The sequence below is a fragment of the Botryllus schlosseri genome, chromosome 14 (assembly GCF_051294905.1).
Source record: "Botryllus schlosseri isolate E-star chromosome 14, Bs_hap1, whole genome shotgun sequence".
Classification (NCBI taxonomy): Eukaryota; Metazoa; Chordata; class Ascidiacea; order Stolidobranchia; family Styelidae; genus Botryllus; species Botryllus schlosseri.
In genome coordinates this window covers 15206561-15230570 of record NC_137249.1, presented here as the reverse complement: position 1 = coordinate 15230570, position 24010 = coordinate 15206561, and the positions used below count along the sequence as shown (strand labels likewise).

Below are 24010 nucleotides of genomic sequence, written 5' to 3'. Positions count from 1 at the left end.
TAATTCTTTGTTTAGTCTCGTTTGTTTACGTACAAGATTGCCGCTGTCGGAAGGTTAGAGCTTACCTTATTTACCGGGCTCGAGACAATATGCGATAATCCGATGACCTACTTGTACGAAATAAGAACGCGTGTTTTGTGATTTTGATTTGTCTAACCCGGACAGTTCCGTTGTCTCCAACTATGGAATTTTGATTCCTTTGTTGGCAGCTCGTTTTAATCAGACCTTACTATGCCAATCTCAGATATATTATGTAGCTCCGAAATAAGGATGTACGTGTACGTGGGTTGCATTTAAAACAAACGGTATCCTAAAACACTTTGTTTAAAACATGTTTTAAACAAGGGCCTTTAAAAAAAATTGTGTTTTTTCCAAGTTGTGAAATTATGCCATGATTGTGTAAATGCTTTCCAAAAAACATCTTGTATGAGCCGACTGACGATTATCACCCGCTAGAGCAGACGCATACGATGAATGGGATGGTTGGAGCCCTCCAAATAGTCCGTTCAACAGCTACAGTACGTATAGATATTTCGCCAAGGGAGCTATATTTACCCTGTATTTTAAATTGCCAATGCCACTCCACTATGAAGTCACATTCACAACTGAATATTCGTGACGTCATGGCTTAAAAAACAACAACAATAAAAAGATGGGCCTTGTTTTAACATGTTTGTTTTAAATTAGTATTTTTAAATGCAACCCGTGGATCCGAAAAAATCGACTTGATATAATATAATATAATTATCAATTGTCCTGTGTCGTCGATGACTCGTTACAACATTAAATGAAGTTTGTCGTGATATTGTAGTTTGAAATATTCATCACTGTGTGGAAGTAACGCCGTAATTGTCCTCTAAATTACCAGTATAAGTAGCGATTTACAAAATATATCAAAACTATTTTTTGCTTTACAAAATCCAAAGTTTAGAAAGCGTCAAAAACTGTAAAAGTGGACGTAAGTCTATAAACATAACCAAGTGCGTGTATGTGAAAGCAAAACCTATTCGGGTCGTAAAGGTAGGAGTACTTTGTTCCAGTCCCACTGTGTTTGTTTAGGGGGTATTAAATTAGCCTTCCGTGCTAGTTTGTATGTATGCCTGCTGGTTATTAGGATATCCATTTGTCGGGTGCCAGCACAGAATACATTCTCACACTACATAGACTGGCGCTTGTAATCCGTCTGATCTCGTTGGTACAGTAGCTCAATTTATTTTACGTATCTCCCGGCTATCATTCCCGAAATCCTAAACTTTCGATTTCGACATGCGTCTGAAAAGCTAATCCACCCGTGCGTGCGAACAAGCCCCTGTGGAAATAGGACACCTGGGACCGTCTTTTGCGTTTTCCTCAATGGCGCGCGGTGCAATCGGGGGCGATGGGTGTCCCGTTACGATTGGAATTGGAAATTTTGCTCGTGTGAAATTGCATTGTGTTGAATAAATTATAGTAACGAGTACCGGCCTTGTGTAAAATGGAGAATGTAGTCGAAACATCGCAAATACTAGAAAAGCATAAAAAAACTTGTTAAATTTCTCTATCTGCCAGTCTATGGGGATTGTACTCGTGTAATCCTGGTGTTGCACTTGTATAGTTTGTCGTAATGCGATTTTCTGTCTAATTTTAACTGCGCCAAGGCCGTAACGGCTGTTTTCGTTGGATTCATGGTGGGACGCGGGTTTGTGGCTTGTCTTAGTCATGGCGAGGTTTAGCCTGTGATGTACGCGCGTATTCTTGTCACTTGGTTTCATTAAGAACCTAGCTCGATTACAAATCCGATCTGTGGCCGCCGTGAATCATTTCAAATTCGGTTAGCGCTTATGATCGATGATTCAAGAGTCGTCTCGAAGGTTGTGTTGTCGATCCAAGCGTCGGCGATTTTGAAATATATTTCCCGAATCGTAAGCGGCGGGCTCCGTGAACACCGTGGTGTCACGGCGTCCTCCAAGCTGCAATTACGCACATCTGTGCTAATGCAAGTATGCGGCGCACGGATGGCTGTTAGTTCCAACTCGCAATGCCAATGCTTCGGGAATCTATATGTCGGTTCGCCGTATGCCAATAAATAAAGACATGTGAAATACCAAAATTTTGAAATAATGAGTAGACGATATCGGGCCACTGTTACGCTGCGGAGTATAGAATCCAAAATTTCGAGTGAAAAAGCCTCATCCCCCGGTTTGGCTCGTTTCCATGTCGGTGAAATTCGAGAGTTGGACAATTGAAAAATTTTCAGCTTTTCAAATTATTTTGAAATAGAATTGGATTAACACATTATTTTCAAATTAGATTGGAATTGCAATTACTGAATTCGTGAAAACTTGGAAACTCAATAATTCAGTTCGTATCGAATCAGGGTCCATTCACATTCTCTCTCTCTCACATAAGCAGAGAATGGAAAATGTCTGTTCAACAAGCTTGGCTCGTTTCACACTATGCAGGGAATGGATATCTAGAAGGAGTTATAGATATCCCTGAGTGCTCCTGTAGCATTTTAAAGAGAACAAGAAGTTCGATTAGAATTAGAAATATTTTACCGGCGTTTTGCTCCAACTAGCGAAATTAGACAAATAGAATTATCTATAGTTGGCGAAGTCTGGTTTCTGCATCCTATGCATGATTCAATCTCTATTATTGGATGCGTTACGGTTAGTCTTCGCGAAATCGCTACACAACGTTTTTCAACTTCCCGGACGCGTAATTGTCTGCCGCTGTTATTGCTCGGGTCGTTTCGAATTTCGATCAATTTGTTTATTTCCCGAAGTATGTCATTGTGAAATTATCGCTCCTGACGAAGTGCTAATGCGGCCGTCAGGTAGTAGCTGCGAAACGTCTGTTCTTTGTCGAAGGCAGTGTCGTTGAAGAACTCATTATAATCGTTGGGTTATTCTGGCGCAATGCTGTATGCCGACAGCAATTAAGACTTGGCGTTGACCGTCTCGTTTAGAAGTGGAGAGGTATTTTCAGGGAGCGTTTTATTTGCTAGCGTCGATGAGATCAGTGATAGTACATCGATAAGGTATACGCGAGGAAAATGGGTGAGGACATATGATATATCGGCACAGATGTCGTGGATTTGAGGAATATCGGTATCGGCTATTTGCGTGGGATGTAAGATATATTTCGGTTCGGGACAGATTGAGTTGTATGTGCAGGTGCCGTTAAAAATGGAAAAATGCGTAGTTTAAAATAAATTTTATTGTTAAATAGGGCAGTTCGAAAGCATATTTGACTCTGTATAGGTTGTTCCCACGAGGAATTTGTCTTATCGGCAGTTTCTCTCATGCCATCTTTAACTCCTAACAATAGCAACCAACATATGTGGGGCTGTCCGACGTTAGAGCATGCGGCACAATGAAGAACGACAGTTGAGCGGGCGACTTTACACCGTTACAACTTACCCTAATCCCGAAATTAACTCTTACCCAAAACCCTTTCCCTAAATTTCACCAAACGCTCCAATGTCGTGTGCTATTAAGGTCGCATGCCAATATGTCCACGGGTGGTATTTGGATTTGCGTGCCATGTTAATACAGCTCTTTAGATTACTTCAGCGCGTATGGTGCGATTCGCACATATCTACGAAACGTGACGAAATTGAGCAATGTCCGTTCGCTAGTGAGTAGAGAACCATACAATTGATCGCTTCAACACAAAGCGGATCGCGGGACTTGGTTTGGTTGCTGTTATAACATATTCGTGGAGTTTCGACTGCTATGTTCATTCACACCAGGCTGATATTCCTTGGCTGGTTCCTGAGCTGACCCCTTGTAGTACCGCCCACTTTCAGCAGTTCTCTCGCTAAGCGAGATGTAGCGTCGGATTTTCCAACAGCCGCTCTGATCTAGCAACTTTGTTTACGGCGACGGGTTGTTATTTCTCGTAATAATCCACGCGCAATTCTCCATCGCCCGTTCGGATGGATATTTTCGTCTGTTTGCGACCGCGAATTTTGATTTCGACCGATTATCGCGCGTATCCCGTCGTGGCTGATCTTAATTTTTTTGACAGACCGCGCTGATATGGTAGAAATGATCTGTCGAGATGGATGACGCATCCGTGTCCGATATATATCTCTGTGTCCCAGCCGTTCGTCAACTATTTCATCAGTTCAACTTTGTAAGCTCTTCGTTACATGTAGCAGGCGGTGATGATAATTCATAAATATTTTTCTGGACTCGATCCAAGCGTCACGCAAAAATTTGCTGAATCTCTGCGTTCCGTGTGACTCACTGATACTGAGCATTCGCGGCCTTGTCAATTAGCGCCTGGCGTTTTGCAAATCGTACACGTTGGTTGTCGGGCAATAGCGTGTGTTTTATCCGTTTCGCGACTACTTGTCACTTTATTAACTGCAAATAACTTGATATTTGCCCTTACTGTATACCGTATTGGATGAGTATAGTAGCGCAAATTCGTGATGTGTCTCAACCGAATTTGGTGGTAGATTCAGATCACTTTACTAACATGTTTGTATAATTTATTCAATCGGAATAGTTTGATCCACTTTCAGTTTTCAACCCGCTATGAACTTGAGTCACGCGTGATGCGAAAAACGTCGTAGAATTGCGAACAATCGAGTTATACCGCGCTCCATATGATTGAATTCCAAGGTCTGACAACAATTCGCCGAGTACTTTCCTCGACATTCAGGTCCACAATCCACTGGAAATTGTAACTTCACACGGGGTCAATGTCGCTTACTCCCCCAATTCTAAACGCGCCACGATTTTGCGACATCATATCTCTCTCGCAACGATCTTCTGGCGTTGTTTTATTGATCGCAAAAACCAGCCCTTTGAGATACAGCAACTCTTGACATTTTGGATCGGAAAATGACTTTGTTATGACGTGGCGTCAATATCCTTTGTCGCATCTATTAGTGCAGTGGTTCTCAACCTTTTTTTAGACACGCCCCCCTTTTTGATAGTGAAAATTTCGCGCCCCCTTATCGTCATATCACAAAAGCCAACCGGGATGCTAGCAACCCCAACAGATTGTTTGGTGGTATGGACGGTTATGAATATTGATGAGAGAATAAAAATATATGAAATTGGGTCCATATAGAGAGAAACACGCGTGCATTGGAGATAAATCGCGCAGAGCGCGAAAATTTTTTTCAGGTGACTGCTTCTTTGCGCCCCCTTCAAATGTTTCACGCCCCCCCAAGGGGGGCGCGCCCCCGGGTTGAGAACCATTGTATTAGTGTCAATTCCGTGTTGAGCCAGTCACAAAGTTGAGGCGTTGGTTTTATCGCTTTGTTTCTGATCGTGCAGCATGTCCTACGTCTATGGTGGGTCAGAGTGTTACATTGATATTGGTTCGGTAAATACGCGGTAAATCAATGTCGGTAGCATTTTACACCGATATAACTATCCTTGACCATTGTAAACATCAATAAATCCTGTCTAAATCTGCCTTTAGGGGAAGCTTAACAATTGTAATGTTGTAGTGTCCAACTGTCCATTCCGATTGTCCGCTATGATATGAAGCTACAAGCTAGCTCCATATCTATAATTCGCAGCGTATCGATTCACGATGACAGATCTATTTCATGCGTCCAGCATACGAGTATTATTATCCCCTCGCTAATATATTAAAACGCATCTAGTCGCGAGCGCGGGTAACTCTGTGACGAAACAACACCCTCGTTGCCGAGACGACATCGATTTTACGCCGCTCCGTGAGCCTTTCTTGCGTGCATAATTAAGGGAGAATTGCGTGCCACAAACTTTTTAGGCGTATTAACGCAGTGACCCGTGGAATTATTTGGGATAATATCATACGCCATAGTAAAATGCATGTCCTGTCTAATTGTAAGAACCATTGTACACTGTACAGGGCACAGTACACTGCAAGTACAATTTGTGACGCATCGTGCCAACCACTAATTTCGTATAGGTGCGATATAGCGAACGCTGCGGTAGCACGGATATACGTTACATCCCGAGCATTTATATACGACGGGCATTATTGGAGTAAGGTTATCCCCGGTGCGTTCCCACGAGACGTTGATCGGTGGTAGACGAGAAAGGTTACTTGCGGCAATGATCTTTCTGCTTGTCTTTGATTGATAGCGTTGGGCGAGTTGATAATTCCCTTCATTGCAGATAGGTCTCGCGGCGGTTATGCTTTGCGGGTGGCGCTGCGTATAGATACGCGGTTTGCTGTTACTATGTGTTGACGGGAGTGTTACGTTGTATAGTTTACCCGATAAGTGATGGGAGTATACGGGGACTAGATTAGCATCGTTAAAGCAAATATATCTGCTTGAAAACGAAACGGAAGGCTAAATATTGCCAGTGTTCTGGCGTATACGCACGCAAGTCACATTCGAAGTACCGTATTGTACATTATGTGTCTTGACCGGATGAAAATAATAGATCCGTATGATTATGATTATGCATGAGTTGGTTGATAAGTCACGAAATAGTAATCATAGGCCGTTTTGAGGACTCCAGCAACAGAAATTCATCGTTCATGGCAGGTGCGGACACACTGTGAACCAAATGTGGCCGTCTGCTGGTGCGATGATTAATCTGATATTAGAACGGCGGTGGTGGATGACGAGCGGTAGTGCCGGTAGTTATGGTAATAACACTCCCTTGGTGTTTGGTAATAAGCTCAGAATATTCTGGTGGCATTAATTCTCGAAGTATGACGCATGATAACAACTGGTATTCGCGGCTCGCTTTCTGGCGTTTGTTGTACCACAAATTGCGGTATGGCTCGGAGTGACCGCGAACGAACTGAAGTCCCCGCGTCGGCACTGTTACCCTGCGCCGTTTGTTGTTACGCTGTTGATCGTTATATGTTGTGGATTATCGTATCCGAGATGATCTTACGCTGTCAACGACCGTTACCGGAGTTTATAGCCGTCATGTTTGTTTAAAATCGATAGCGATACGAACGACCTTCTGATTCATACATGTTTGATGAACCCTGCGAGTGGATCGTTTCGTTATATCAGGATCATTAGTTTTTGAAACGGATATTACTTGCTGCGCGTGCGTTGTGCCAACACAGTCCGTAAAAAACTCCACATTAAAGGTATTTGTATCGCACCACGGAAAATGTGTATAATTCACTGTGGACAAAATATCATCCGCAGATCCTGACCTTATACCGGGTTTGAATTATTATCGAAACAGTAAGCGTACAGTGTCGGAAGAAGTTTTACTTGTCTGGTGTCAGTTTTACCGTGTCCAGCGCGATTTGGCGAATATTAAAGACCGGTTACGCGAAAGATTATCCGCAGAAGCGTAGTAGACCGAAATATATAGCGTCTGACACTTCGGATTTTATGGTCGACACGACGTGTCGTTGCTTGTTACACGACGACCTTACCACGATTGATCTTATTACTCATATTGTCATAAATACTCGCGGGGTCTTGACTTACGCGCGTTGATTGATTAATTACGAATATAAATCTTGCGTTTCAAAACGCAAAATCATCCTGTATAACAAACCATCCCGCGGGATTACATCAACGTACATTTGTGTGGCAAATCGACAGGTGTCTGGCGTAGTTACACGGTACGTTAGTTAGTTAGTCAGACTGGCGATTCGTAATCCCAATGGCTGGCCGCGTAGGCGAAAGAGTCCCGAGCTCTCCGGACGTGGGATGCTACCAAAAGTTTGTGGGGAACCGACGCAAGCGGGCGAATTCCATCAGTTCTCGGGTGTCGGACGAAGACAGCTGTTGCGAAGCTCTCAACGAAGAGAGACGGTGCGTCTCGGCGCTTAACGTCAATATTTGCGCTGCCGTAAAAGACCAGCGCGGCCGATTGCCTTCTCCGCCCGCAATTAGATCGGACAGGCCGCGTCCGAAGTCGTCTGAAAATCTACCGAAAGCGTTGCGCATACGCAACAAAAGCAGAAGCAAGAGACAATCGGGGTCTTCCACAGACGTGACGTTTTACGTGCCTGACGAAGACTCGGGCCGTCGTAGCAAGCCTACGCGCGTGCCCCTTAACGACACGAAGCCTAAGCCGCTAAAAATGGACAAACAACGCTGTCTGCAGTTTGTAATCGAGGACGTGGACGGGGCTGCTTTAAGCCGAAGCCGGGACGACGGGATTGAGCCCGGTAGGCTGTCTGTGGAGAGACCTTCCGGCAGGCGGCGTTCTATGCCCGCGGTGTTCTCGATCAAGCGTGACGCGTCGTCGTCCCTGAGCCTGTTTAAGAGATCGACTCCGGATCTGGTGGAGGAACAGCGGGCGGAGGAAGGAAGGCCCAAAAAGCGCGGGTCCACGAAGAAAAGGTCCGCGTCGTCTTGGACGCTGCCGTTGTTTCCATGGAGTAGGAAGAGCGGTTCGAAAGGCGGGGATTTAAACGCGCGGTGAGTTTTTGTTTGGTCCGTTAGGAGTTGTGTGATCCGGCGTATATAGAGTGGGATTTGTGAACGCGATCTGTTGAATCTGGCAGTGAGCTGCGCTGTATCGTGAATTGGCGTATTTGAAACGCGATTTGAGATCATACTGGGTCACTGATGAGTAATTGGTTTGTCGGATTTCCATCCTACTGTAGGGCGCAACGTGGGTGTATTTCCGAGATTCTCACCATAACGCTGGGTGCCAAATAGGTGTATTTGGGGATTTCGACCATCGGGTGCAAATCAGGTCATCGGAACTTTCTAGTACCTAGTATGCTTTTATACCCATTTCGACAGGTAAAATCGAGTCAGATATGACCATTGACCATAGTTGTGGAGATGTGTCCTAGGGCTGTAGCGGATTCTGATTACTGTAGCTTGTACAGTACTTTGAGTCTACAGAAAGTACCCCCTCACTGCACGCTACCTCCTGGTTGAAAGTGATTCCGTTTTAATGGTGGAAGAGAAATTGACACCCGTATGCCTGCAAACTTGCTGTTTCTAGCACAAATATTAGTTTCTCTGCATCGTGCGTAGTGTTCTTCGCAGGACGTTATTCTTATTAGTCGAGGTCCGCGACTCAGCGTTTAGCGAAGTTTGTTCTGGCATTAAGCTCAGTTTCGTAGGCTGTGCACTGAGAATGACCAAATTTTCCCCGGCTTCGTAATTTTGAAGTGCGTTTGGACATATGCTCTTTCCTGGCCTTTAAAAAGTATAGTATAACACTCTGCGCCTAATTTAGCGTTCCTGGTGTGTGAAATTAAATGCAGTCCGCTTTTCGTGGCCATAGTCAACAGGTGTTTTGAAGTAGCGTAAACAGTAGGCCTATATGGAGATGCGTCGTGAATGGAGCAATGACATATAAAATAACTCTTGTAAAGTCATCTTCAAACACGCAACGCCTTACACGCAAGGGGAATCGTGCAATTCTACAAAGCGCCTTTTATGTTCGGAATGTCGAACTGGTTACCGCTGCTAAATCTTCAGGGATTTTTTATATTCTTGGCACCTTGGGAATGCAGCTCTCGCTAAATTGTTATGCCACAAACGAACTCGTCGGGAATGTTTGATCGCAACGCCCGATGTCGTTGTATCGCTTCCGACAACTGTGATTCCAGATCCTTGAGTCGTTCATTTGATGATATCTTGGATAAATTACGTTGAGTCTGTTTGAATAGTGTTCCGAAACGCAAATAGAACACACTCAGAAAATATAGTGCAGTGGTAAAGTATATATTATGGTACTTGGCTGGTATTTATGACTGGCTTAACGATAGCCGAAACGTAGCCTACATTGTTCTCTGGATCCCATGTTTCTGCGCTAGAGCGGTATTGCATCTGGATCCCATGTTTCTGCGCTAGAGCGGTATTAATGCAATCGTTGATCTGTTATTAAACTTTCCTGAGCGACGTGGAACTCAATCAATTCAACTGACTGGAATCATTTTCAATCTGCAACTATAACCCTCAGATATGTCTTGAAGCAGTAGCATTCTGGAAATGCTTAGGTTGAATTGTTCTAGCACGTATTCTAGCAGAGTCAGTCAATTTGATAATTTCGTACAGTCTCTTGTCGATTTTTGTACCGTATCGATATCGATATTGTGCATTTGATATGGAAGAAGTGATTTTATGGTGGGCGATCCTAATTTTGTTCCTGATTTAATAATTTCGTTCCTAATTAAAGTCTATATGGGGGTGTGATATGGAAGTGTAGCATGCGGTTTTGTGATCCACCCAAGTAGCCTGTAATCACCCCTCTGAAGATATCTTTAAATTGTTGGATCCGTTCCGAATAAGCGGAAGTCCCGAAATCCGTTGTTTCAAGTTGGAAAATCTTGTCGAGACTTTGTCCGTTTCTCCTCGCGCGTATACGACTTATGTAGTGATAACTTGTTCTTGGAGTAGGCATACTAGTGGGTTGCTATTTTGCTTCACTTAGTGAAGACTGAAGAGATATTGAATGTTAGTGATTCGGTTCCATTGGTCATATATATTGATTTGCGATTGTAATCTGGTGTGATTCAATCTCGCTTATCCCTGGTAGAGAATGAAACTATACTTGTAAAATCGAGATCACCAGATTACGAAGCTTAACACGCCGCCGGTGGTGTTAATAATTTTCACAATGACCATCACGCGATGGCGCAACACGTCTTCTCATCGCGCTGTTGCGTCACAGTCATGCTGTTGAACCGTATCGTTGTACGGAAAGGAAAGGACGTTATGTATTTTTGTCCTTGATGTTTTTGCGGCATATACACCGACTTATGATATACATACTCACGATCTGTGCGTATGCATACCCTGAGTGCATGATGTGCATATGCCGCTGGACAAGGCAGGTGCAGATATAGCCTTTCTTGTAAGGTTTTTCAAGTCTTGCACCGCCCAATCCACCCATCCATGCTATCCCGGTAACTGTAATGCTGAGCGCCAAGATGGGAAGTCATGGATACCAGTATTACTAATCAGGTCTTTGGTCTGACACGGCTGGGGATTGAACCCATGACCTACCGATCAAATAGCCGACACACGCAATTGCGCTATCTTGTTCAAAACCTGTTAAAACGCCGCGACCATTACCCTTATGCTATCTCACGACTCGAAGTCAAGGCGGCATCAGTTACCTAGGCCCTAGGAAATGAATTGCTGTCGCGGTGGAGTTGACAGTGTCGTTCGCGGCAATCTAGTAGCTCGTTGACAGCTCGCAGACACGAATCGCGCGGGGATTCGCAGCTGAACGGATTACGTAAGGTAGCCGGTTTTCCTGCGAGCTCAAAATTGAGAGGCAGCATTTACGTGTTCGCACGCACATTCCCACTGACTCGCCTTTGTTTCGCGCGGTCGCCGCCTCAAACGCGTCCATAATTACCGTTTTTCCCAGATGGTGCAACACGGAATGCTTACCTCCGATTTTTCAATCTATCTTGAAAAGATGAACTATCGTTTTTTCTGACGCCTTGCTGCAGTCGACTGTTATTACTTTGTTCCACTCAATATGGGGTTTGTAACATTGCAGTCGGTTATCTTGGTGCAGGTATCAGATGTTGTCATAATCTCAAAAAGTTTAGCTGAGTTCCTTATTTTGGGTGCGAGAGCTCTGGACTGGAAGTACGTGATTTGCAGATGTGGTCAAAGTATTCGTCGTTGATACTCGAGTAGACTTGGGTTCTTAGAAGTAACCTCGTAAATTTCTACTCGACTAGAAGTAGAAGTGATGATTTTTCTGGTGATTTATTCACGAGTTTTTCGAAAATAATATCAATCTCTCTGTCATCTCTATTTTGCGGGCCCCTATCAATGATATCAGGCATTTTTCAAGTCCCATGTTTAGCTGCTATAATGCGATTTAACGAATAGAGCAACATGTCTAAGTATAGAACTCGTGTTCGAATATCAAATATGTGCGATGTACACAATTTATATATGGGAAGCGTGGAAGGAAATGATTAGAAACCCGAGATTACAGGCAGAATACTATTTGCGGGTAAGCCTACGCTAAGTGAATGATTCGCACCCTTTTTTTTCATCCATTGTATATTTCGGGCACCCAAATCTCAGCTTATATTATGGTCGGCGCTGAGATGTTTAGAGTGGAAAAGTGCTCCAGGTTTTCAGGTTTGGTCAGCCACGTATCGGGTTCTAGCCTTCGGACACGGAGAAATATGCCATATATCTGGCCTAGATCTCCTTGGCGACTGCCTGGTGAGATAAGCCTTCAGCTGTTTGTTACTTTGGTTCTCCACTCGCCTCGTTTTCTAGCACCTTGCACTGATCAATTACCAGAACAGCTCCTGCGAAGCCGCATTGTTAGTTGACTAAGATGAGTTGACAGGGTTGTATTTCAGGTATCTGGTAATATTTATGCGAGATTATCAACAAATTGTGAAGGGTAGCGGGATGCTGTATTTGTTGTTATATTGTAGTATTATAGGTTATAGTTTATTGGAAATCGGTGATTGGTCAGTTACGATAGACTTGTTAAGAAAGTGTTTCTTAGTAGTATAAGATCAATATGCAATGTAGAGGAATCCGTAAACCAGCATTCCTAGTTCGGCAGGTTTGTGTTAAATCGCAGGAGCGCAAGCAGATCTGAATTGGCGCGAGAATCTCGTATGTTCAATTGTTCATACGTGACTGGAATGAAGCTATTTCCACAGTCACAGGGACCGACTCCCTACTACGTAGTATTTTGCGTGCGGCTATTTTGGAGATGAGATTGTTTTTTCCTGAAGTGCGATAGTTCGAAATAAGGACCCGGATATCGTGAAGTCGGTCCCGCCCGGTCTGTCGCGATTACTTCATGTTCTAATATGGCGAAGCGGAATGAAAATACTTTTCGCGACCCAGATTCAAACTGACACGCCGCGAGTTCCATCATAAGCGATATCTGGCAACTCGATACGCTCACACCGGCGAAGCCAAAGCAAACCGCGATAGATTACCGGGTGGATTTATGAGAAAAAAATAGACGGCCGGATTATTTTCGTGCGTCGTGGGAAGCCGGCTCGAAAACTATAGGATTAGTATTACTGCAGAGAGGTCGTGTCGTACAAGAGATTTGATTTGAGGAGACGGTAAGCGCTTGTCATACCATTCTGTCTGGTGGAACTGTACCAGGCGATTATGCGTCACTGGATATCGCGGGATTGGACTGAATTAGTGTATCCGTCGACATGTGCGGTAGGGCTTTTAAGGGGTTTTAATTTCGTCAGGTGCCATCTTACGTTTGACTTGAGTACTGTATAAAAGGGAAACTTGTGTAGATTTCGTTGTATAGGCCGATGACCAGGCGTAACAATACGCCGGCTTCTTCCTGACATTAATTGCCGTAGAATTTCAGCCGTTGTTGAATATGGTATGGTTTCGAATAGTTTACGTCACAAAACCGTAGCTGCTAATGAATGAATCTCGTGTGTGTCAGTTTTGCGGTTAGCTCACCGTCACGAGGCAATTGTTTTTATATTACGTCACAGTTTTGATATTGGGTAAGGGGAGTTCATGACCTTGGTGTGACGTATTTGGTGTAGCAATCACGTCTATGGTTTTAGGAGTTTCCTAAAGAGCGCTGAAACAAAAGCTGCGCTTGATACGAAGAGGGCCAAAATTTCTATACCGTACTGGGAAGAGTTGAGCAGATACAGCCCTGTTTATTTCATCCGTCTGTTACTCAGCAAGTTAAAACATCGTCAATTGAAATGAAGTAGAGAAATCCGGTGTTACTTATTACTGCATAATAGAGGTAAAATGGACTGTGGGAAAATGAGGTACATTACGGAGTTACGGTTAACAGTACAAGGAAATCATCTCGGTCCGTAGTCTCTTGTATCCTGCCGTTGTTGATTGTTCTATTTTCGTAAATTTGTTTGCAATGTCTGTGGTATACAACTGTGTAACTGCGGGTAAGAGCTGTCCCGAGTGTCCGATTATTTCGCATCTCGAAAAACACTTCTTGCCGGTTTTACTGAATGTTTTGGACAAGCCGCCTGGATTTTGTGTTACCAAAAACGCACGCCTGCCTCAAAAACGAATTTACGTTCCTAACAAGCCGAGCATTTCATATTCTGATAATGAAAACGGGTGCGCATTTAATATAATAAATTATGAATGACGCTCTGCGTAGCCTTCGTAAACAAGCACATGTCCAACTATTCGGCAATTATTTTCGGCAACGAGGGGATAATTTACATTGTCAGAGCAGCGCACGAGCACTCGGTATCAGCGATGCACTCCTCTCGTTGACATTTGTGCATTCCAAACTATACGCCAAGCCTGCAAATATGGCCCGCCTTCCTGACATCGCGCTAATTTGAATTGGCTTCCTAGCTAGTAGCTGGTAAACTGCGGGTACCGCCTGGCAGTCCGTACTCTCAAATAGTTTGAACTAACGGCCAATGGCCACCGCGACAAGCGGACAGTAACCGCAACGCGCATACGCGGGGAGAATTAGTATCGATGTTGTGAAAATACATAGAAACGCGAGATATTTGCGAAAATCGCGAAACGCCAATACGCATTGAATCCGATACGTTTCTCGTGCATACGCTATATATACCGCTAGCTTTGATGACGTCATTCGACGCGAGCATACGGATTCGAAACCGCGACCTGTCAATCATTGCATTGAAACCCGAAGCCGTGATTTCGCGCTGAATACAATCATTACGCTATAATTGTGATTAGTGTAACCATGGCCCACTTGACATTTGTAGGTCGCACTTGTTAAAGCAATCATGTTAAGACGCTGATTTAATCAGAGTGGTGCACCGTGCCGTTGCTAAAAGGGTCGAGATTATATCAGATTATTTAGTAGAAAGGTTTGTATAGCTAAAATCGCGTTGTATTGTTGCAAGAATAGGCGGAATAAATTTGGTAATCTGAGTATATTGTTGCAAGATGTCGAAACAGGTGTATAGCATTATCGGGTTATTGCGGACCGCTCCGAATTCCTTTTATAACACTTACGCGGTCTGTGTGTTATTGATATCGCTCCGGAACCAAGCTTAGCGTCGCGTTTCTCCTAGCGGCAGCGCTGCTCTGACATTTCGTTCTCTAAATATCATCAATCAGGCAGGATTATCCCTCGAAATCCACTGGCAAATATGCGTGTTTCATCCGTTTGCAAGCGACGCGCGACACTTTAATGAGGCGATTAAGCATCGCCGCGCAGTAAATGGTTCTCGAGCCGCGGTAGAGTTGGTATTGTCATTCTGCTTGTCGCTGGCTTGCTGTAGCGAGGCGGAATAGTTCGAAGGAAGTATGAGGAAGTCGACTCCCACGAAAAGCGCGGATCTGTATCGAAGATTTTCGGTGACAAAGGACAGGCTTGTGGCGGACCAGTCGCGCAGGTACGCGCTGCGTAAGGATAGCATTTTCGAGGCTATTTCTCGGTAAGATGCGTGCGATTTTACGGCGGAATTGCTTGGGCTGCTTCCGCTTTGGTTAACGAGAACACTTGAATAATTTGTGTAGGGAGCGTAGTTGAAGTAGTCATCGTTGGTTCTCAAGTAGAAATTCAAGCAACCTCGATACCTTAGAACAAGTAGAGGTAGTAAGTACCTGTTCAAATAAGTAAAAGTTTTTAGTGTTCTGGGCCTAGTTGAAGTAGAAGTACTTCGTTTGTTATCATCTCTGGTTGGGAGACGGTCCTCCTCCCCCGAAGAATAATCTAGGAAAAGAACTTCCCGTCCTCCCTTCGTTTGTTTTGACTTTATGACGTTACGACAACGTAACGAATCCTTTTGTTCAACAACGGAACGAATCCTTTTGTTCCCCACCAACTGATGACTCGAAAATGTTGCGACAGCTTATCACTCAGCCTTGCACCGCACTGCCTAATATTGTGTTGTCAGCTATCCTTATGTTGGAATGCGAATGATGGTTGTCGTTTCGTGTATTTGTTTTAACTGCCTCCCGTCACGAACATAAAGTGGCAAGGAAGAAAAAGTACCCGCAATAAGATTTTAGCAGCTCGTTCGATGTTTGAAAACCGGACTCGAAATGAAATTCCTGATTCGAACTCGCGCGGCCTCGAATTATTCGAATCAGCTGTTTTCGTATCGCCCACCCCCTACCTGGTACATGAGCTGGTCAAAGGAGTCGGGGTTGCTACTTGGGCAGACATACCGACATAAATATTTCCTCAGTTACCAAGTAGAAGTAGCGATTTCTGAGACCTGTCAAAACTACATCGAGTGGACGTAGGAAGTAAAAGGCATGAAATGTACTGAAGTAAGTATAGTTTTAAGAAGTAGATTTACTCTGTTGCTGGCGTACTTCTGACAGTTAATCGGTTTGCTGTCGAAATTGAAACGCAAAGAGAATAATGACGCTACGAATAGGTGCAAACTACTGTGATCGCCGATTTCGCTCCCAAGAATGATGCAAACTTATCCCAAAACGATTTTGGACTTTTAAAAATTCAAAGTGTAAATGTATGCAGTTTTGCCTAAAATACTGTTCACGTAAAAGTGACGTAACCACTTGAGAGTAGATAATGAAGGTAGGCATAACCATAATCCATAAACCTACTTGACTACTTCTCTGCTGACCAGCGATCATATCTGCCTAGCACCAACGTTTGTACTGCTGTAGCGCTTATAATAGTAGAGAGACAGTGGGTTTACTATTTCCAAGTTTGATTTCATGTGTCCACCTTCGATCTGACGCGCGTTTGCCGACGTAATCCACTCCGACCCACCAGAAGTGACAATATTTTGAATTTCACACCCTAAACACGTCGGCCCGATTCCTTTGATCATCAGATCTGACTTTGGTCGACCGCTGACAATCGGCGCGCCGTTGCTCGGTTGAAATGCGACATTGTCCCGTTCAAAGACGCCTGCTTCCGTTATGGCGGTAACATAAACCGGCTTCGCCCAAGCATATGTTGAATTTCACATTTCACAAGACACCCACTCCGTCATACCCGTTTGTATGGTAACAATCATCGATAACTTGTAACGTGTGAGTACTGAGTATATCACCTCGTTGATGACGCTGGTTTCTTCATTTAGCCTACAAGGGTCGAGTGACTAAACTTTCCCCTGTTACGCCTGTTTCGACTTTGTATTAGGAGAAAGCGTGCGCGTAGTGTATGTCACCCGGTATTTACTTACGAATAGTCACGATTTTGACAACATTTTTCGTTGTGTCACACCGTTCGACATAACCTACTTTTTGTCCGTGTGAGTCAGTATAGTCTTACGGCGACGCTGAGAATCGGTGTGTGAAACCAGGCGACAAGGCCATATCTGGGTTTTAGTCCTGTTAACGTCAGACGCTACCGAGTTTTATAGGTAGTAGCAGAGTCGGGAGTGGGGATGAGATGAAAAACCTAGCGTATAGCTGACAGGTTAGATACGTGAAAATACCTCGGTACTATCTTTGAAATTCCCCGCTGAGCTAGTGTTGGTGAGCTATATTCTCGATCAGAGCATGCAAGGTTGACTAGATCTCCCAAAGTACCTAGGAAATCACATGCAGAAACATATGTTACCGATTCTACCTTTGTGATAGATTATTAGTCAGTCGCAGCGCACTTTGAAATTACAAAATCTAGTAAATAGTTTCGCAGCATTTTTTGTAAATAGCGTGCGGTCATCTCCGTAGCAAAATCGGAATACCAACACTTCAACACGCTGATTCATGTAGTGTAGCTACACTGCTGGCAAAATCGGATTTCTGAGGGATTATATTCGGAATCGCTTATTAGGCTTCGATTACCGCTAATTGTAACGTCATAACAATATGGATGACTTAGTTCCGTTATGTACCTTTTCTGTGACCGCAAAGAAATGATGCCAAGTGTAGGCTATATTAAAAAGAATTTGTGATCCTATTTCATTGTACTTAGAGACAGCCGTTTCGACTAAGTGCGTGGATTTGAGCTACGCTACGTGTTTCTGATGCTGGGACACGGTTTCGAGCACATATATCGATCTATATTTGTTGTTGATAACATAATTATTGTGTGATAGCGCGTATAATTTCAGACAATTCAGTTCTCGAAAAAATGGTCTATCCCCGATCAAATCATTCTGATTATTACTCAATTCGGATTGGAGCATTCGAATCGTAGCGCCCAGTTGTAAGTTGTAACCTAATCTTTTGATACGCGACTCCGGCAAGGTATCGGGTTTCGTAAGCGTGCGCTGCACGGTGATACCCCGTTATGTGTATAAGGTAAACCGAGTTCATTTATATCGCCAGGCGGTGGATATAAAATAGTATAATTTTCGTGAATAGCCGGTCGGTTGTTTAATCCGTTGGGACAAAGAGAGGCTCTGAGATATTTTACGGACAGAAGGTTTTCGGCAAACCCGTAACTCGTATAACTGATCGATTATAGCGTGTTCGTGGGCTTGAATCATACGATTCGAACCCTCTATATTCAACAAACGCTTTACCAGCGATAAGTTGTCATGCGCAGTCGTACAAGCAGTTTTTAGCTCGCTGCTTTAACATTGAAAACGTGGGGTTAATGAGGACAAGCATAACTTTGGGCGTTTTGTTGTTTATCCGGCGCTATCTCCCCCTGGGAGCAATGTAGATTATGACAAATTACTGATAAGGAGAATGGGTCTCGCGACTTTTGCGTGCGGCACAATATTATTAGATCAGAGGTTAGTTCTCGGGAAAGACTAATTTCGTTTGCCTTGCGTGTTCGCAAGGAGGTGCGTATTGACGGGTGGAATGCAGCGCCGCCCGATTGCCGTTTGGAATGAGGCAAGTTGTGTGCTGTGCGAATAAAGTGAGATAGATAGTCTTTGCAGGCGAGGCATGCTACAGAGAAGGTACCGGTATTCAGTCAGCTAGTCAAGCGACAGATTCAGATATTAGCCAGTATCAGTGTTATTAGTACTTTCATCAATTCAAAGCACCACAATATTGCGATTCTGTGAAAAGATAGGAAGGTGTCGAAACGACTTTGAGCAGGCTTTCAATCAGGCTAAAATAGTTTTTCTTCGCCGTTTCTCTAGCGCGGGCCCCTAAATTTTCTTGGGTGGTTTCCTGGATCACCTAACCGCAAAATATGGGAAACTAATGACTAAGAAAAAGCCCTCACTTCCGCTCAGTCCTAAGTAACCATGCCGTTTGGTTGTTGCCTAAAAATGTACGTAATGATTAGGGCAAGTTTTTGTTGCAGTTAAATCCGCGGAAAGTCGCATTTATTTATTTATTTTTGACAAAAGTTGCACTAAAAAACCACATTTTGCTCGGTTGACTAAAAAAAGGTCAATTTACCGGCTCAGCTCCCGAAATACCCGTACTTCGGTGCTGATTTACGGTGTTTCAGTCGAATTTGGCCGTGCATTTCAACCAAAACCGAAATTACTTTCATGAAAAATCGAAAAAGTTGCACTATAAGATTCCTTCAAACAGCTTAAAACAGCATTCTACATATCTTACGAGTATTTAGGAAGCTGCCGGAAGCTGTAAAAAAAGTTACAAAAGTTGCAAAAACTTGCCCTAGTAATGATTAGAAAATTGCCATCACTTTCGCTTGCGACCTGGGATTGTAGCCATCGCTGTAACTGAGGCAAAATAAGGATATATGTTATAAAGGACTATTGTGGTTTTGTAGTTGTAGTTTCAATATTGGCCTTTCATGGAACCTTATAACAAGTGTACAAAACCCAGGGCTGGAAATATGTTAATAACAGCCACCGTTTTTCTGCACTTGCGCGTTTCAAATCGCGCTGTGAATTTAGAGCAGGCTCGGATTATTGCCGATTTAAATTCTGGATAGATAAAGTTTACATAAACTGCGGTTTTATCCTTGTTGTGTTTTGCATAATGTGGCATTCCGTGATCTGTTCCGTGTGGTATGAATGAGTGAGTTCTCTCGTTTGAATTATCTACTGTTTTAGCCTCGCGAAAGTCAAATTGCGCGCTGCTTTAATAGGAAACAGCGCCATTCGAGAACAGCGAATTGCAGTTCTACGATTCAACCATACCGGCTCTTTGCTTTGAAAGCTCCCCGGTTTTACGGGATTCACAATCAAATCCGCTGGATCATATTCGTGTGTCTGAAATTCACGCTACGCCAAGCGCAAAAGCAACATATATTTCCGACAACATGTTTGTGTGCGAACATACGCTCATTGAAATGTAATATTTATACCAAACCGCGCCCGGATTTCAATATACGGCGGCCATTATCACCGCGAGAGAGCGTATCGCTGACAGCTGAGGGTCGTTACGGAGGTATGGCCTCTTGAGTCGCCACTACAACTGTGACTAAGTCCCAATCATACGCTCGCAAAAGTGTTTTCTCGCGCTCACCGCTCAATTGCGTTACTGCGCTAACGCGGAAAGACGTCAAACGTTGCAAGCACAATGGGGATGGATATAATTGAGGAGTCCGTACGTATGACGCCGCTAGTGCCAGGTTTAAAGGCTGGTTGGCGTTCGATTTTTTTGGGTCGTCGCCAAATTTGCATGGATCTATTCGCCTGCTCTGGTATCAATTCACGTGCGGGAATGCCATACGATCGTTGCAATATGGTTTACGTCAGACCTCCTGACGTTGTCCAGATATGTTCTAGCGCGTGATGAGGCTTTGTTGTACAACTAGTAAGGTATCACGAAGCTACTGAAAGTTACATCCCAGTCAATGTTTTTAATGGGTTGCAGGCAGTGTTGCTTTTTTAGATGCTAGCTAAGGCGAACTTTTAAAGTTATAGTCAGCTGTATATAGAGTGTAGGTCAGGCATTTCAGTGCTGTAGGTATAGTGTGTACTTGTAATTCACAGCTAAGATTTTTCCCATTATAGCTTTAAAAATTGCTGGAGATAATGCTGAACAAAGTCGAGTGTCCCGGTTGATTCGATTTCGAATATAGTAAGGTTGAGTCGAGGTTTCAAGTATCGTTCATTATTACGTTATATCCACGGGGAAAAATTTGAACAGATGAAATAGACACTTTGATACCGATCGCAAATAAAATATTGCCGGTCAAAAGTAATCGAAAATAATCTCTTACGAGTCTACCATAAATATGACATAACGCCCTGTGAAAGCGCCGCTATTTGATCATTACTCCAAAGAAATGTCTTTTCGCGGACTGATATTCGCGTTGCGCTAACAGTTAACGAAGTGTATTTTGAGAACTTGTTGATGCCCCTATTCATGCCCGTTGAACTGAACTGATTTACAGTTACTCGAGTCGACATTGTTACATATTTAGCCATCGAGCCACGGAAGTTGCCAATGTAAAGAGTTTTTGTTTTGTTTTCCACACGCACCAATACATATTACAATAGCGTTCAAATTCATTGTGGGCTGGTGAGGTTTACGATAAAGTGCACGATTTCTGAAGCTATTCCTGTGCTGAAGAAAGGCAGTGTTTTACTATGTTAGTTAATTGATTTCACTGGCCAGTTGAAAATATTTGAAAGACGCGCCCCTGTAACGTACAGGACCGTGATGTACGTAGTGCCTGACTACGCAATTACGCATCCCATGTCAACAATCGCGATCAAGCGCCACCTCGCGGATAAGCTCCAAATCAAGATGTGCTGTAGTATGACTTTTGAATATAAGTGATCCGAGTTATGCGTAACAAATACATGGTAGATACTTCATTGCATTGGGCACCTGATATTTGTCGATAGGCGTTAGTGCTTAGGAAATAACAGTCTGGGCGTGCTCCGGAAGCCGGCTTGCACTGCAATCCTATTGTGCGGCGTTTATGAAAACTAGCGTGTGTTGCTGTTCACTGCAGCGGTATATAGGCAGTTCAGTTATTATTATTACTTAACGAGACGTATTCAATCAAAACTTGTTTTCTCCATAGCTGTTTATCGAGGCCGTACTATTATTTATTGCCGTTATTTATTGAAATACTGAGCTATGCCAGAAATGAAATGGCTGGAGCAATTGCGCTCGCCGTACGTTACGCGACACAAGAAATTTCGGGTGCGACATGAAAGGTAAGCCAGCGACACGATTATGATGTGCTTGTTATCTCAACGAGCTCGGGTTAGGGTGATTCGTTGGATCGTTCACGGATGCGTACAAGTGACACAGCGTGCTGTGTTTATTTGCGTGCTTGAAGTTTTATTGTTACTGTAATACTTATGTTATATACTGAATCTTTTCTCTGCTACTTGTTGTTCGTCACTGATTTGCCCATGCATTTTGTTGTGTTGTGTTTCTCATCGATACCGTGTTCTTGAACACTTATTTTTGTGTGTAATGTGTATACCGAGTTAGATTTGTACACGCTTTGTCAAGATACACCAGATAATTACTGGTAAATGGGCTAGGTATATTATAGGTGGTTGTGGGACTCTGGCATGGTATGGATTTGTATCTCCATTCGGATCTAGCTTATTCCAGCTATCGTCACTTGTGATCGCTCTGGTGATCCATTGCTCAAAAATAGATTGTTGCCTCGTCTCTTGTGAATTTGGAGAATATGACATTGCCTTATAGGTAGCCTACAATATCTGCGTCAAGCGTTCCCGAAAATCGGGAATAACTAGGCAATTCACAGAAGCGAGCCGGTCAATTTAAATGTCGATTGAAAGTGGAAACGGCTTGTTTTAGCTTTCGATCAAATGAGTGATGATTTTGCACACAGCCCGATATTGTGTTGGCGCGGATTTGTATGCTGGCAAGCTTGAATAGCGATTTCAAATTTTACCGAATTCAAATCAGCGACGTTAAGTTATTGTTCGAATGGATGGGGATTAACCTGTGTTACAAACTTGTTACGACAATAGCGATGTCATGCAATTAAACGCCCTGAAAAATGTCATACCTGTATATTTTCGGAAGCGTCGGTGATAGATTTCTAATGACGGGCCAGGCTTGTATTTAGAACTCGCGCGGCCAATACGACACGATTTCTCGAAATGAAACCGCTAAATCAATAGCGCTCATGTCATTCTTTCAATCGAATTTCGGAGTTTTTTTTCGTTTCGAGACAGGGTAGACGATATCCATTAGGCAGTCCTGTAGTTTTTGGCGAGACGCTGTTTGAGACGTAGTTGGGAAGTTGGATGCAGGAATGGATACAGGGATGGTAGTGAATACGCTTTTGGCGACCTCAGTAGCAGGCTGGGCACTGGAAGGGCAGTGGGCAATATCGTATACTAGGCCCCGAGTCGAATGTTTGAGTATCACACATTTACGTTATAACAGTAGCGGGGCCAACGATATCGTAGGCCCCGACAGTAGCCAATATTGAACATGTGGAGTTTAAATATGTACTTGTTACTCGAACACAAAGAATATAATGTCGGTTATACATCACATCAAGGATTATTTGATAATTTTTTTCGATCGTACCCATTTCATTGCACTTTGTGATAATGCTACGTTTCCACGGACATGTAATTTCCGGTAAATTGCGTAGGTTTGTAGTAGGTGTTTCGTATGTTGCGATATAATCGAGGTTTTAAGGCTTCCACAGTGGAAAATCGTATCGAAACTATAATTCTCGTTGATGAATTGACTCTGATTAAAACGTTCCAATCGATGTATATATACAGGCGTTGTTTGGTCGCAGAACTAGCCATGGCGTATCAAGTTTAAATCCCTCCCAGTGAAATTGTATAATGCATTGACGCCGATATCCTGACGTGTACAGTACAGACATAGACCATTGGACCAATTTGTTCAAAAGTTTCGCGGTACCGCGGAAATGGCACTACAATCCACGCGCAGTATATGCATGAATGACCATTATACATTATTCTGAAGACTATTTTCGTCAATCTACTTTAAGAGTTGAAGTCTGATTTCATGATGGTGTCATACGGTTTAGTGATGATGAAAACGTGCAGTGCTGACGGTTGTTAAGTTGCACCGCCCCATTCATCAAAACAACATTAATGATGTGCTACTGTTTAAGCAGCTTATTATTTCCGTAGTGTCTCTGACCGTGGCATTGGATGTTATACGTTGCGATGAAGAGTTTCGGAATGTAAGAAGTATAACGTATTACGTAAAATTGCCGGTTTCGCGGTTGCGGTTTTCGAATTATCGCCGAGACGATTACGACGCGATTATTATGCCGCTCGTATAATGGGGCGTTTTTTTGAAGTATTCAATTTTTCCTCTTATTTTCAGGTGCGATCAGGCGCTGACACTGAAAACAAGTCGGTGAGTGAAACCTAA

General features: G+C 43.4%; 1 protein-coding gene across 3 annotated transcripts in view; it reads left to right on the top strand.

The window, feature by feature from the left end:
- LOC145455642 (uncharacterized) overlaps nucleotides 1-24010 on the top strand; it is a 96932-nt gene that overhangs the window by 42653 nt on the left and 30269 nt on the right. For 2 of the 3 annotated variants that reach the window (XM_080333624.1, XM_080333625.1), the window contains one exon: nucleotides 23963-23995. In XM_080333624.1, the coding sequence (XP_080189750.1) occupies nucleotides 23963-23995 (33 nt within the window). Of the gene's footprint in view, nucleotides 1-7161; nucleotides 8345-23962; nucleotides 23996-24010 lie in introns of those variants that run through there. The other variant, XM_080333626.1, reaches the window with a different exon arrangement.